We start from the raw sequence: 15,847 nt of genomic DNA, 5'->3' as shown, positions 1-15,847 counted from the left end.
GCGTTCATTGTGAGCAATGATTGCGGTTGTTTTGATTCAGCTGAAAAGTGCCAGCTTCAGATAGTTGGAAAAACTTTAGTTGTAGCTATTCAATGAAGGTCGGTTTATCTTATATGAGATTTTAAATCATCCTTGTTTTAAAAAAAGACGAATTTCGTGAATATTTAACTGTAAAGGCTTTAAAGACACGTTGTGAGAGGTTGCCAGTTTATTCACAAAAAGGTGAGATTACTGTTTTAGTGGCATTTTAATTGAAACTTTATCTTGGTTCAAGTTGCTTAAATTTGGACTTTAAATAATTGTTTCACGTGATTCAAGAAACACCCAGTTTATTTCACAGAAACGTAATAAGGTGAGAGAAATATGGAATTTTTGGTCTTATTTAACATTGATTGCCTTTTGCAGAGTTTAATAAGTAAACATGATTAGAAGGTTTGTGTTTAATGACCGCTAAGAAATTTGGGGGGTATTTTAGAAGTATGTTAAAACAAAATGGGTTCAGGACACGAATGCCATGTTTAGGATCCAACACAAAATCTAAAATCAATAAGAGCCACGCGCGCGGTTTCTAAATTACACGCTATTATTAAAACCTACATTTTTTTCAACTGCATGGATAATTTGAAACATTTTTAAGTATGGTAAAATAACCATAGCGGAATATATAAATTATATTTTGGGAGAAAGTTGAATGTAAGTCTTTTCTTAAATTTGGATCAAACTCGGAAGAAAGTCCTAAAAACAAAACTTAAGTTTATTTTTACAAAGCGCTCATTGCAAACAAACAATCACTGGCAGTGCAAATAACATATTGTTACGTCATCACTACACTACTATAATTACGTCACTCATCCGAATCGTCCGAATCTGACGTAAACTCTGACGTATCGCTTTGCTGTGACGTAGTAGCGTATGACGTAGTTCTGTCGCTGGAGAAACCACGTGACCTTGGCAGAGGTCGAACCGGTGACGTCACGGGTCGAGTTGATTGTGACGTCATAGAATGCATTGTCGAAACGGGGTTAATCGAGGTCGTTCGAGAAGGAATTGGCGGCGGTATTTCGTCATCGTGCGTCATAGCTGTGTTGGTGACGTCATTTGATTTGATGATGTCACGTTTTGCGCGTTCGCTGACGAAGTGAGGTCTGATTGTGGGCTGGACGTGACGTAACACAGGCTTTGGTGACGTAATCGTGGAAGGTTGGAGGTAACTCCTCGCCGCTTTGGTTTGTTTGACGGGTGGAGAACTCTGCTGCTCGGGATTGGTGCTTTCGTTGCTGAAAAAAACATTTTGTTCGTTTTTAAATCTCTTAGGGTAATATTATGTGTCGTTAACGGCTTTTTGGTTTTAAGAGTTTCCGATAATATCGGACCTTAGCCGATACCCGACGCCAAGTGGTAGTAACAGTACTCTGTTTTTTTGTACATTACAGCCGTGTTTTCTAAAAAACTTTTGATCAAGTGCAGGGTTGGAATTTTCCACTTGCATTGACAAGCCAACTAGCGAGTAACTTTTTTGCCAACCGACCTGTGCTTGTTCTGTTGTTTGATCTTCATTCTCTTGTTCCTCCTATGAGCGCAGCAGGTCGCCAGCAAAGCAACAATAACAACAAACAACGCACCCGCCACCGCTAGGAGCGCTATCATCACCGTATTGTCGCCGTCATCGATCGCCTCTGTGACGTCATAACAACACAATGTGTAAGATGCATCATTTAAACTTTAAACCTATTTGTGGCACTAGTTAAACGATTAAGCGCGTTTGATGCTGAACATTTGCGTTTTGAGCAAGTTTCGTCAAACGAATAAACCAAGTGTGCTCAACATCCAAAGCTGACTTTAATGTGCTAATAGTTTTCTAAAATTAGATGTTTTTTTACCGAAAGAGTGCTTTTGGGGAATTGCATTTTGAAATAAGTAACTTTTTGGGGTAACTTACCCAAAAGAGTTTTTTTCCTTAACAAAAATCCTAAGCTACTTAAATTTTACGACAAACCTGACAAAATAGCGACCAATGTGGTATACACCCCCCAACTTTTGACTTTTTTCGAGTTTTCTTTGTTTTTTGAATTTTAAATGGGCTACGGTAAATCTATTTTGCTAAAAATATGTAAATATCCGGAGTGGGAAACTACGCTTATCTTGCTTGGTATACTTTCTAATAGTTGTATGGCAGTTTTTAGAAATTTGTTTGTTACGAACCCTTTAGGAAATTTAGGAACACTAAACACGGATCTGTTCATTATCTTCAGTAGAAAGAGAGTGGCCCAAGGTAATACCGCACTGACGATGGCAAAAGAACTTGCCGAAACGTTTGCTAATAAAAGAACGAATCTTTTATCTATTATTTGGGCCACTCTCTTTCTACTGAACTCTATGAAATTTGTTTAAAAAAATAAGTAGTAGCATCCATACATTTAATATGCGTTTTTTTGACAACCCAAATTGAACGGTTGGTATTTATTTTGGTAGTGTTGCAGTGACTGAAGTGCACATAAGTCACTGTTCATAAGTGACTTGATTTGACTAAAGTCTTTTGGGCAAATGACTGGACTATGACTTCTTGTTTACAATACAGGGCTTTGTAGCCTCTCCAACCCATGCAGTTGGAACTTCCTTTACCGACCACACAGACATGTTAGATAACCACTCATTTTGACACTTGGTGTGTTAATAAATTGTCACTCACTTTTCGTCTCGCATAGATCGCCTTCGTATTCCTCGGTGCAGAAACAGTTTGGTGACCCAACCATTGGCTGAGGCCTACATTGCCCACCGTTGTAGCATGGGTCCGGCTTGCATTGTTCTGAAACAATAACCATTGTCATTTTAATAACAAAAGTATTTTTTAAAAGGTTAACCACTTTTACCTGTTTACCTGAAATATTGAGTGTAGGACTCTACTTAAAATACTTAGAAAGATGTTTCAAAATCTTACAGCAAAACAACTTCTACTTTTCGTGTTATCGCAACAAAATTCGTTTCGTTTTTTACCTCTGCAAGCCCTTCCAGGTTTTACCGGGTTTAGGTCGATCATATATTTTCTGCACTCGCAAGTGTAAGACCCGTCTGTGTTCGAACAATCACCCCTTCTGACGTCACAATCGGTCATTTCGGAGGCGGACAGGCATTCATTAACGTCTGGAAGAAGTAAATATTAAATTCGATCAAAATATCATCAAAATGCTCTTTAAAGATTTGAATAAACGAATTTCCAGTGCTGAAATGACTTAAGTCACTGTTTTCTAATGACTTGAATTGAACCAAGTCTTTTTCTCAAATGACTTGAGTTGCCTTAAGGTGTTCAAATCAAATCACTTGGTTTTATTACAAAATGTAACTATTTATCTCAACTTTTGTACGTACACAATTTGCCTGCTATATGTGGTATTTTAGGTATTTTTTAGTTCTTGCTTATAAATCGATCGACTTTATCAATTACAATGTTTTATAGTTATTTTTACACCGGTGATTGGACCTGTTGGCTTGCTCTAATTATGACTTAGTTTGGCTGGGACATTTTCAACATCAGAGTTATTCGAATCGTTCAAAGTGATACCTACCTCTGTATGGGCTTTCATATTCTAATTGGGTGATACTATATTTCTATGTTAACGCTTTTAATTGCATTTTTCCTCAACCTTCTACGACGATCGAATCCGCTTTAAACTCAACAGAAGCTGCTCCTTCGGGTGTTACGACACCTAGCGACTGTTGTAAGTGGGCACGAGCTTCCGCTTGGAGCGACCGAGAGCTGATGGTGGATTGCGAGTTTGGACGTTTCGGGATTTTCGGCTGGAATAATATAAAGTAAGTAAAAAAATCTTTCAAATTTTAGGAATCTGATAATAATGAATGTGTAAAATTTCTGGACAAAGTCCTGTTGCGAAGAATTTTTTAATACGCAAAAAAAAAAAAATTCGTAGAGTATGGGAAGACATAGCCGATCTAAAACAAATTCGAAAAATGAAAAATCTTAAAATTACAAAAATTTTGCAACAACAATTTAAACTTTTACTCGAAATTGTAAAAATATAAACAAACAAATAACGAATCGAAACTTTAACCACTTGTTTTATATTCATGTTTTAAACGTATTTTCACGTAATCAAAGTTATTCAGTTATTTACCATTAGGAAAATATAATTTTGAATTTTTAACAAAATAAAATTAACCACGACTCGAAACAACACATTTACCGTTTAACCTACCTGTTGTTTTATGACGTCATTCGTAACTACGTCATCGTCAAAGTCGAAGTCGTCAAGGTTGAATATTTGCCGCTTCGATCGCGCCCCATTGTTATCCGATTGTATTATAACAAAGGACGACGCGAGAAGTGTACTTCCCACTTTTTTGAGTGACTTGATTTTAGTTTCACCAAAATCGTTGTTTCCCAAAATCGAACCAAAAAGTGAATCAAGCTGAAATAAAAAACGAATAAAACTTTATAAACATTTATTAAATCAGCTCCAATTGTAACTCTTAACCAACGTATAAACAATAAATTAGTTAATAATTTTATTCAAATTTTTGAGCATAATGGTTGGAGGTTGTAGTTAGACATATAATGACTGTATATGGACCGTTGTTACCAATCACTCCTAATAATCGAAACAGTCCATCTGGTTATTTTAACCAACGTTTCGTAAACTTTAAACTTGAGTGCACACTGTTAGTTGCTTCATGATGTTTTTAAACTATTTGAACCGAAAACAGCAGTTTTTTTAAGTCTACTTGCTTTATGACGTCAATTTATGACGTAATATCTACAAATTTCATGATGATCTTGCTCAACGCAAACCAATTTTGTTATAAAGGCCCGAATTAAACAAAGTTTCAGGATCCCTGTATCGGTAAAGCGTATTACAAGCTGGCACAGTTTAAATGATGCATTATTTGTGTTACGTCACAATCGCTCACCGCCGCTTTGACTATTCTCTGCAATTTATGACGTCATTTTTAATTTTTTATGATGATCTTGGTCCACGCAAACCAAATTTTTTTGAAGTGGTCCAGGTTGAATAAAGTTTAAGAACCCCGGCCTAATAACAAACGTACCTAGGGTGACACAATTTGAAAGATGCATTCTTTTTGTTACGTCACAATCGCTTACCGCTGCTTTGACGATTCTCTTCATTGGGGCTTCCCCATCGCCTTGCAAGTTTGCTTGAGAAACGTTGACGCCCGACGTCTTCGTGATTGTGACGTCACTTGAGAACAATAGGACCTCTGTGACGTAACATATAAAAACTTGTATTTTCTTTAAATGTTTATTAGGAGAAGGAAAACTGAATCGACCTTTGAACGCCTTTAGTCAAGTAACAAAAAAAAATAACCAAAAACTTTCGCATTCTTGTTTGTTTGTCTTTTTGTTTGTGTGCATGTTCTTGTCAATTTTTGTTTGTTTTGGTGTTTGCGTTTGCTTTTTTGTTGCTGTGTTTTTGTTAGTCTGTTTGTTTGCTTGTTGTGGTGTAAATATTTTTTCACAGCTAAAACACAGCGTTTTGCTTTTTTTACAATCACCAGACTTTACTATATATTTGTGTTTGTGTTTTATTATAAATGTATGCTTGTTTGTGTCTGTGTTTGCATTAAAACAGTTTTGGGTCCAACAGTATTCGCTCTTTAGATGAAAAAAGTTGACTCCAGTTTCAATCATGTATTCACAATCAATTAGGTTATACGAAAACCAACTTGATTATTTTACTTAATTTTATTGATTTTACCATTTCGGTTAAAAATAGTTTCGGCTAAAAAATAAAAATTAGCGGTTTAGATACCAAATGCTAAAATACGAATTTAGTTTGTCTTACTTAGAACAACCAGTTTATACGAACGGACAATAATAAATGACACTTGATTGTATATCTATCTACGTAGATATATATATATATATATTTTTATTATTGCTAACTTGCAATATCATTGCCCTGATAAATATTGTCTTAATAGGTCATCTGAACATCAACACATTTAATAAAAAAACAATTTGTCGGATGATTTATATTTATTGGCATTTTTACCAATTTACCTTTGCAATCCCCCCTGATTAATCTTTGCCCAAGGGGGCACTGGTCTGATGACGTCATAATGATGGGTTTCTTCTTTTTCTTCGGAATCGCGGTCCGTGACGGCGTCCGTGTAGTGGCAGCAAAGGGTCGCTGTGTTGTTTTTTGGAAATTCGTGAAACTTTTTCTGGAAATGTGAGTAAAAAAAGCAGTTTAAAAAACTTTTTAAGGCACGTCGCTATGATGCTCTTGTACTGCAATAGCTTGTTAATCAATCAATGAAAGCTATACACATACAAATGTATTTGCAACTGTGATCTTGCCCTTCTGAAGCTGCTTTTTGACCAACGATCACGGTACGTATTTTATATCACAGTTGACACAATGTGTGTGTATCAAGAATTGTCCTATGGTTGTTTCTCGACTTGCTTATCTCTGAGTCTGTGTAGCTCAGTTGGTAGCACATCCCGGTATGACCGAGGTCGTGAGTTCGAACCTCACTACGGGCTAGTAGTTTTTCTAACCTTGAGGTGTACTACTTGCTAATCAACTTACGTTTTTCTTGTAGTTGAGATTGGTGCAAATATGTTGCGAGCAGTTGTAAAGCCTGAGAAAAAAATATATATATAAATAATATTTCCGAGAAAATAAATTGTTTTTAGTAACCTAAATATTACAGGATTCTAGCTACATACTGTACATTGAAGCATTTAAAATCTAAGAATGAACCTCAAAAAATGTTTCAAGGGGTGGTCCCAGACAAGAATCTACATTTTGCGCCTATCCTACCAATATTCTTAAAATACACGTTAAAGTGAATGAAATCCGCGCCCAAAATTTATATTTTTTCTCCTTTGGCCTCTGAAAAAGACCATTTAACCCAATAAACGACGCCTCCCTACAACGCAATTTTCACCCTATTTTTAATAGATGTTTCTATCGAAAGGGGATGAGCATTAAAAACATAAAAATGTGCATGAATTAAAAAAAAAAATATGACAATTAAAAATGCTTTACTTTTTAACCAAGCAACCCCCCTAAAATCCCCTTAAAATATTAAATTTCTCCCCTCTTCTACAAATATTATAATAAAATTAGAACAAAAATTATAAACAAAAAATTAATGAATAAAAAAAACATGTTTGACCTTTAAACCCGGTGATCCACCCAAAATCCCCTTAAAATATCAATTTTTGCCCTGTCCTACCAATATTACCCCCCCAAAACAGCCGTTGTTGTCAGGGGAGGCCCGAGACACTAAAAATCGGTTTAGAACAACAAGGTCACTTTTGCCTTGGAATATTTTCATCTTAGCATATTTTCATAAACTAAAAAATAGTATAAGGTGCATAAAATTAACGCCAAAAAAATTTATAAAGAAAGATTTATTAAAAACATATAAAGGTTGGATATTTTATCCGGCGACCCCTCGAAATTCATTTAAAATATTAAATTTCGCCCCTATCTTACCGAAATTGCCCCCCAGAACGGCTGGTGTTGTCAGGGGTGGTCTTTCGGTCTCTAGCTCCACGCAGTGTCGTCCTCTGAGGAGAAAATATGTCCTCCCTGCCTCCAGGAAGTTCTCCCTACACTCGCATCTGTAAGATCCTACTTGGTTGGTACAGGTAGCTCCGATTGCGCAGTCGTTCATCTTCGAAACGCACTCGTTCAAATCTGGGAAAAACCGTTAGGTTTTAATGAAAAAGAATTGAAAAACAACAACTTGTATTAGCTTAAAAAAAATAAAAAGATTAATCTTTCGGCCAAACTTTTGTTTTTATTTGCTATTCCTGTTTACAGTTGAGCAGAGCAGAGCTGGGCGTGAAATTGCGTTTGTACTATGGCTGCGTTGAGCCTATTGTTTGCAAAGTCACGTGATTAATCAGCTGTTTATTGTCTCCATTATGATTGTAGCCTGCTAAAATAACTGGCCAAATAATGGTGATCTTTAATGCAATTAGCAAAGTTAACAGCTTAACAAATTGACTACATTATTGATTTGAAACGTACCTACCAAGCGAAATACAAAACATTATTCCAGCAAATTGCCATAAAGCACGCTGTATAATTTTGTTTTTGCAACAGTCTAGGCAAAATCACTGTTACAAACGCTTTGCTTGGGACTCAAGTGAAAAATTAAAAAAATTTGGTGCAAACAACACTCAATTTTGAAAAATTACTAAATTTTTTTTAATTGAAACAATAAAACTTTTCAAGTTGGTGTAAAAATTTTAAATAAAAACATGTTTTTGTAAAAGACCAACCTTTTTTTTTTGAAAAAGACCAACCTTTGAGCATCATGAAAATAACCGGATAATTCATGCCTTCTTTCTCTTCGCCTTTAAAGTAAGCACTTCGCAGAGTTTTTTCGTTTGTGGTGCTCTTAAGTGTAAAGTATATTGGAACCGACGCAATGCTTCCTGAAAACGTAACATTAAATTACACTTGAGTATTTGGGAGAACATAGTCCTCTAAAAGTGTTTTTCTTTAATTATTTTTTATCAAAGTTTATACTTTAACATATCTTGGTTTGAAACAGAGGTTTTCATTGAAATATTTAATTGATTAGGTTTTGAAAAGAAAAGTTTAGGCGCAACTTGACATTATATATATCACTGTTTCTCAACTTTTTTCTTGGCGGTCCAAAAACTAAACATAAGTATAACAGCGAATCGTTGGCGACGCAATTCTAGTTACTGAACTTAAAGCGAACAAAACAATCAACATGAGCCATGTCTTTGTATTACAACCACAGTTTTCTCTAATTTTGAAGAAATCTTGCATAGAACCAATCTCAATAAACCCAACCATGTGAGCTACTGCAGTAGGCAACCCAAACTAAATCAAACCGCCATCCATTGATTGAGAAAACTGTCTTAGATAAAATGAAAAAATATCCATAATTTACACAAAAAATAAGTATGATGTCGACTTACATTGGCAAAGTATTTTAAGGGGTCATTGATGATTCTCACTTATATCACGTAAATCTCATCAAGTATAGCCTATTACTAGTGTTTAAAATGATACAGCAGCTAACAAAGATTTGGTTGGGAAAACAAAAAACGCCAAAAGTTTGAGTAAATTCGAATCGACATTTTTCTGTTTAAAAACGTCTCGGCAATACGTCATGCCATCATCAGTGTAAAAATTACAAATGTTTCGGCAAATGACTTGAATTTTATACGTGGCACTATTTAACCACAAATTGCATTAAAATCGTGAAAAGCGTTTACCATAATTTATCATTAAACACTTGAAATATAAATGTCTTGTTCAATACCTTGATCGGGACTTGGCAATAAACTTGCTTCTCCAGCTGAACCGTATTTAACTCCTGGATATTTCAGTTGTACATCTGTGCTGGTATATATGCGGGACACCTGCAACACAATAACATCAAGCATTGAATAGTTGGTATATATGCGGGACACCTACAACACAATAGCATCAAGCATTGAATAGTTGGTATATATGCGGGACACCTACAACACAATAGCATCAAGCATTGAATAGTTGGTATATACGGGACACCTGCAACACAATAACATCAAGCATTGAATAGTTGGTATATACGGGACACCTACAACACAATAGCATCAAGCATTGAATAGTTGGTATATACGGGACACCTGCAACACAATAACATCAAGCATTGAATAGTTGGTATATACGGGACACCTACAACACAACAACATCAAGCATTGAATAGTTGGTATATATACGGGACACCTACAACACAATAGCATCAAGCATTGAATAGTTGGTATATGCGGGACACCTACAACACAATAGCATCAAGCATTGAATAGTTGGTATATACGGGACACCTGCAACACAATAACATCAAGCATTGAATAGTTGGTATATACGGGACACCTGCAACACAATAGCATCAAGCATTGAATAGTTGGTATATACGGGACACCTACAACACAATAGCATCAAGCATTGAATAGTTGGTATATACGGGACACCTGCAACACAATAACATCAAGCATTGAATAGTTGGTATATACGTGACACCTACAACACAATAACATCAAGCATTGAATAGTTGGTATATACGGGACACCTACAACACAATAGCATCAAGCATTGAATAGTTGGTATATACGGGACACCTACAACACAATAGCATCAAGCATTGAATAGTTGGTATATGCGGGACACCTACAACACAATAACATCAAGCATTGAATAGTTGGTATATACGGGACACCTACAACACAATAGCATCAAGCATTGAATAGTTGGTATATACGGGACACCTGCAACACAATAGCATCAAGCATTGAATAGTTGGTATATACGGGACACCTGCAACACAATAGCATCAAGCATTGAATAGTTGGTATATATGCGGGACACCTACAACACAATAACATCAAGCATTGAATAGTTGGTATATACGGGACACCTGCAACACAATAGCATCAAGCATTGAATAGTTGGTATATACGGGACACCTGCAACACAATAGCATCAAGCATTGAATAGTTGGTATATACGGGACACCTACAACACAATAGCATCAAGCATTGAATAGTTGGTATATATGCGGGACACCTGCAACACAATAGCATCAAGCATTGAATAGTTGGTATATGCGGGACACCTACAACACAATAGCATCAAGCATTGAATAGTTGGTATATGCGGGACACCTACAACACAATAGCATCAAGCATTGAATAGTTGGTATATGCGGGACACCTACAACACAACAACATCAAGCATTGAATAGTTGGTATATGCGGGACACCTACAACACAATAGCATCAAGCATTGAATAGTTGGTATATGCGGGACACCTACAACACAACAACATCAAGCATTGAATAGTTGGTATATGCGGGACACCTACAACACAATAACATCAAGCATTGAATAGTTGGTATATATGCGGGACACCTACAACACAATAGCATCGAGCATTGAATAGTTGGTATATGCGGGACACCTACAACACAACAACATCGAGCATTGAATAGTTGGTATATGCGGGACACCTACAACACAACAACATCAAGCATTGAATAGTTGGTATATGCGGGACACCTACAACACAACAACATCAAGCATTGAATAGTTGGTATATATGCGGGACACCTACAACACAACAACATCAAGCATTGAATAGTTGGTATATATACGGGACACCTACAACACAATAGCATCAAGCATTGAATTGTTGGTATATATGCGGGACACCTACAACACAATAGCATCAAGCATTGAATAGTTGGTATATACGGGACACCTACAACACAATAACATCAAGCATTGAATAGTTGGTATATATGCGGGACACCTACAACACAACAACATCAAGCATTGAATAGTTGGTATATACGGGACACCTACAACACAATAACATCAAGCATTGAATAGTTGGTATATACGGGACACCTACAACACAATAACATCAAGCATTGAATAGTTGGTATATATGCGGGACACCTACAACACAACAACATCAAGCATTGAATAGTTGGTATATATGCGGGACACCTACAACACAACAACATCAAGCATTGAATAGTTGGTATATATGCGGGACACCTACAACACAACAACATCAAGCATTGAATAGTTGGTATATATACGGGACACCTACAACACAATAACATCAAGCATTGAATTGTTGGTATATATGCGGGACACCTACAACACAATAGCATCAAGCATTGAATAGTTGGTATATACGGGACACCTACAACACAATAACATCAAGCATTGAATAGTTGGTATATGCGGGACACCTACAACACAACAACATCAAGCATTGAATAGTTGGTATATACGGGACACCTACAACACAATAACATCAAGCATTGAATAGTTGGTATATACGGGACACCTACAACACAATAACATCAAGCATTGAATAGTTGGTATATATGCGGGACACCTACAACACAACAACATCAAGCATTGAATAGTTGGTATATATGCGGGACACCTACAACACAACAACATCAAGCATTGAATAGTTGGTATATATACGGGACACCTACAACACAATAGCATCAAGCATTGAATTGTTGGTATATATGCGGGACACCTACAACACAATAGCATCAAGCATTGAATAGTTGGTATATACGGGACACCTACAACACAATAACATCAAGCATTGAATAGTTGGTATATATGCGGGACACCTACAACACAACAACATCAAGCATTGAATAGTTGGTATATACGGGACACCTACAACACAATAACATCAAGCATTGAATAGTTGGTATATACGGGACACCTACAACACAACAACATCAAGCATTGAATAGTTGGTATATATGCGGGACACCTACAACACAACAACATCAAGCATTGAATAGTTGGTATATACGGGACACCTACAACACAATAACATCAAGCATTGAATAGTTGGTATATACGGGACACCTACAACACAATAACATCAAGCATTGAATAGTTGGTATATGCGGGACACCTACAACACAACAACATCAAGCATTGAATAGTTGGTATATACGGGACACCTACAACACAATAGCATCAAGCATTGAATAGTTGGTATATACGGGACACCTACAACACAACAACATCAAGCATTGAATTGTTGGTATATATGCGGGACACCTACAACACAATAGCATCAAGCATTGAATAGTTGGTATATACGGGACACCTACAACACAATAACATCAAGCATTGAATAGTTGGTATATATGCGGGACACCTACAACACAACAACATCAAGCATTGAATAGTTGGTATATACGGGACACCTACAACACAATAACATCAAGCATTGAATAGTTGGTATATACGGGACACCTACAACACAATAACATCAAGCATTGAATAGTTGGTATATGCGGGACACCTACAACACAACAACATCAAGCATTGAATAGTTGGTATATACGGGACACCTACAACACAACAACATCAAGCATTGAATAGTTGGTATATGCGGGACACCTACAACACAATAACATCAAGCATTGAATAGTTGGTATATACGGGACACCTACAACACAATAACATCAAGCATTGAATAGTTGGTATATATGCGGGACACCTACAACACAACAACATCAAGCATTGAATAGTTGGTATATACGGGACACCTACAACACAATAACATCAAGCATTGAATAGTTGGTATATACGGGACACCTACAACACAATAACATCAAGCATTGAATAGTTGGTATATATGCGGGACACCTACAACACAACAACATCAAGCATTGAATAGTTGGTATATACGGGACACCTACAACACAATAACATCAAGCATTGAATAGTTGGTATATACGGGACACCTACAACACAATAACATCAAGCATTGAATAGTTGGTATATGCGGGACACCTACAACACAACAACATCAAGCATTGAATAGTTGGTATATACGGGACACCTACAACACAATAGCATCAAGCATTGAATAGTTGGTATATACGGGACACCTACAACACAACAACATCAAGCATTGAATTGTTGGTATATATGCGGGACACCTACAACACAATAGCATCAAGCATTGAATAGTTGGTATATACGGGACACCTACAACACAATAACATCAAGCATTGAATAGTTGGTATATATGCGGGACACCTACAACACAACAACATCAAGCATTGAATAGTTGGTATATACGGGACACCTACAACACAATAACATCAAGCATTGAATAGTTGGTATATACGGGACACCTACAACACAATAACATCAAGCATTGAATAGTTGGTATATACGGGACACCTACAACACAATAACATCAAGCATTGAATAGTTGGTATATATGCGGGACACCTACAACACAACAACATCAAGCATTGAATAGTTGGTATATACGGGACACCTACAACACAATAACATCAAGCATTGAATAGTTGGTATATACGGGACACCTACAACACAATAACATCAAGCATTGAATAGTTGGTATATGCGGGACACCTACAACACAACAACATCAAGCATTGAATAGTTGGTATATACGGGACACCTACAACACAACAACATCAAGCATTGAATAGTTGGTATATGCGGGACACCTACAACACAATAACATCAAGCATTGAATAGTTGGTATATGCGGGACACCTACAACACAATAACATCAAGCATTGAATAGTTGGTATATACGGGACACCTACAACACAATAACATCAAGCATTGAATAGTTGGTATATGCGGGACACCTACAACACAATAACATCAAGCATTGAATAGTTGGTATATGCGGGACACCTACAACACAATAACATCAAGCATTGAATAGTTGGTATATATGCGGGACACCTACAACACAACAACATCAAGCATTGAATAGTTGGTATATATGCGGGACACCTACAACACAATAACATCAAGCATTGAATAGTTGGTATATGCGGGACACCTACAACACAACAACATCAAGCATTGAATAGTTGGTATATGCGGGACACCTACAACACAACAACATCAAGCATTGAATAGTTGGTATTTATGCGGGACACCTACAACACAATAACATCAAGCATTGAATAGTTGGTATATATGCGGGACACCTACAACACAATAACATCAAGCATTGAATAGTTGGTATATACGGGACACCTACAACACAATAACATCAAGCATTGAATAGTTGGTATTTATGCGGGACACCTACAACACAATAACATCAAGCATTGAAAAGTTGGTATTTATGCGGGACACCTACAACACAATAACATCAAGCATTGAATAGTTGGTATATACGGGACACCTAGAACACAATAGCATCAAGCATTGAATAGTTGGTATTTATGCGGGACACCTACAACACAACAACATCAAGCATTGAATAGTTGGTATATGCGGGACACCTACAACACAACAACATCAAGCATTGAATAGTTGGTATATGCGGGACACCTACAACACAACAACATCAAGCATTGAATAGTTGGTATATACGGGACACCTACAACACAATAGCATCAAGCATTGAATAGTTGGTATATGCGGGACACCTACAACACAACAACATCAAGCATTGAATAGTTGGTATATGCGGGACACCTACAACACAATAACATCAAGCATTGAATAGTTGGTATATGCGGGACACCTACAACACAATAGCATCAAGCATTGAATAGTTGGTATATACGGGACACCTACAACACAACAACATCAAGCATTGAATAGTTGGTATATGCGGGACACCTACAACACAATAGCATCAAGCATTGAATAGTTGGTATATGCCACTGCCCTCAAAACTTATTTTTTCCAAATTTGATTGGTAAAGGCCATTATATCAAGCAATGCTCGGTTAATGATCTTATGCTTAAGGCGTCGCGCGTCCTAATAAATTCAACACTTTATCAATTTAAAGCAAATAAACGCATTTTCTCAAGTAATATATTTAGACCAAATTTCAGTTGCACACTTGCGCACGAGTTCGACCTTTCTTAGTGTTTCTTATCATGACGTCACCATATGATGTAGCTTTATGACGTCATTTCCAAAATTTAATCTCCCTGATACCAAAATCTTAGTTTCGCCTCTGGTAATGATGAAATACTAACAATAATTTGAAAACATTAATACTCACGTATTTAGCGACGATATTTCTCACTTGCTGCGCATGCTTTGACGTAATCGGTGACGTCACTCCTGGTGACGCAACAGTGGGAAGGTGCAAGTATAGTCGAAATGCTTTGACGGCTGATAAAATATGAATTCAAAGATTTTTAAGGCTGCGGCCTCAACCTAACTTTACGGAAATATATGCACGGACCTGTAATGCAGCTTGATAATAAATTGCAAAGCCAATTGGTCGAGTAGATCGAAAACATCTTCTTTTTTGTTTT

The 15,847-nt window shown here is 36.7% G+C and overlaps 1 protein-coding gene across 1 annotated transcript in view; it reads right to left on the bottom strand.

Moving 5' to 3' along the window:
* Positions 1-803: 803 nt before the first annotated feature.
* Positions 804-15,847, bottom strand: part of LOC146141425 (uncharacterized) — a 28,401-nt gene continuing 13,357 nt past the window's right edge. Inside the window, exons 19-31 of the mRNA XM_083390109.1 lie at positions 15,589-15,701; positions 9,295-9,394; positions 8,300-8,431; positions 7,482-7,685; positions 6,567-6,618; positions 6,035-6,198; positions 5,117-5,232; positions 4,212-4,424; positions 3,642-3,795; positions 2,995-3,141; positions 2,690-2,806; positions 1,529-1,676; positions 804-1,277 (exon numbers count right to left, since the gene is read on the bottom strand). Coding sequence (XP_083246235.1) covers positions 845-1,277; positions 1,529-1,676; positions 2,690-2,806; positions 2,995-3,141; positions 3,642-3,795; positions 4,212-4,424; positions 5,117-5,232; positions 6,035-6,198; positions 6,567-6,618; positions 7,482-7,685; positions 8,300-8,431; positions 9,295-9,394; positions 15,589-15,701 — 2,093 coding nt within the window. The 3' untranslated portion in view covers positions 804-844. The remainder of the gene's footprint in view (positions 1,278-1,528; positions 1,677-2,689; positions 2,807-2,994; positions 3,142-3,641; positions 3,796-4,211; positions 4,425-5,116; positions 5,233-6,034; positions 6,199-6,566; positions 6,619-7,481; positions 7,686-8,299; positions 8,432-9,294; positions 9,395-15,588; positions 15,702-15,847) is intronic.

This window comes from Ascidiella aspersa, chromosome 5 (assembly GCF_963924565.1).
Source record: "Ascidiella aspersa chromosome 5, kaAscAspe10.2, whole genome shotgun sequence".
NCBI lineage: Eukaryota > Metazoa > Chordata > Ascidiacea > Phlebobranchia > Ascidiidae > Ascidiella > Ascidiella aspersa.
Note: the sequence above shows the minus strand (reverse complement) of the source record. Positions and strands in the feature narration are given on the sequence as shown.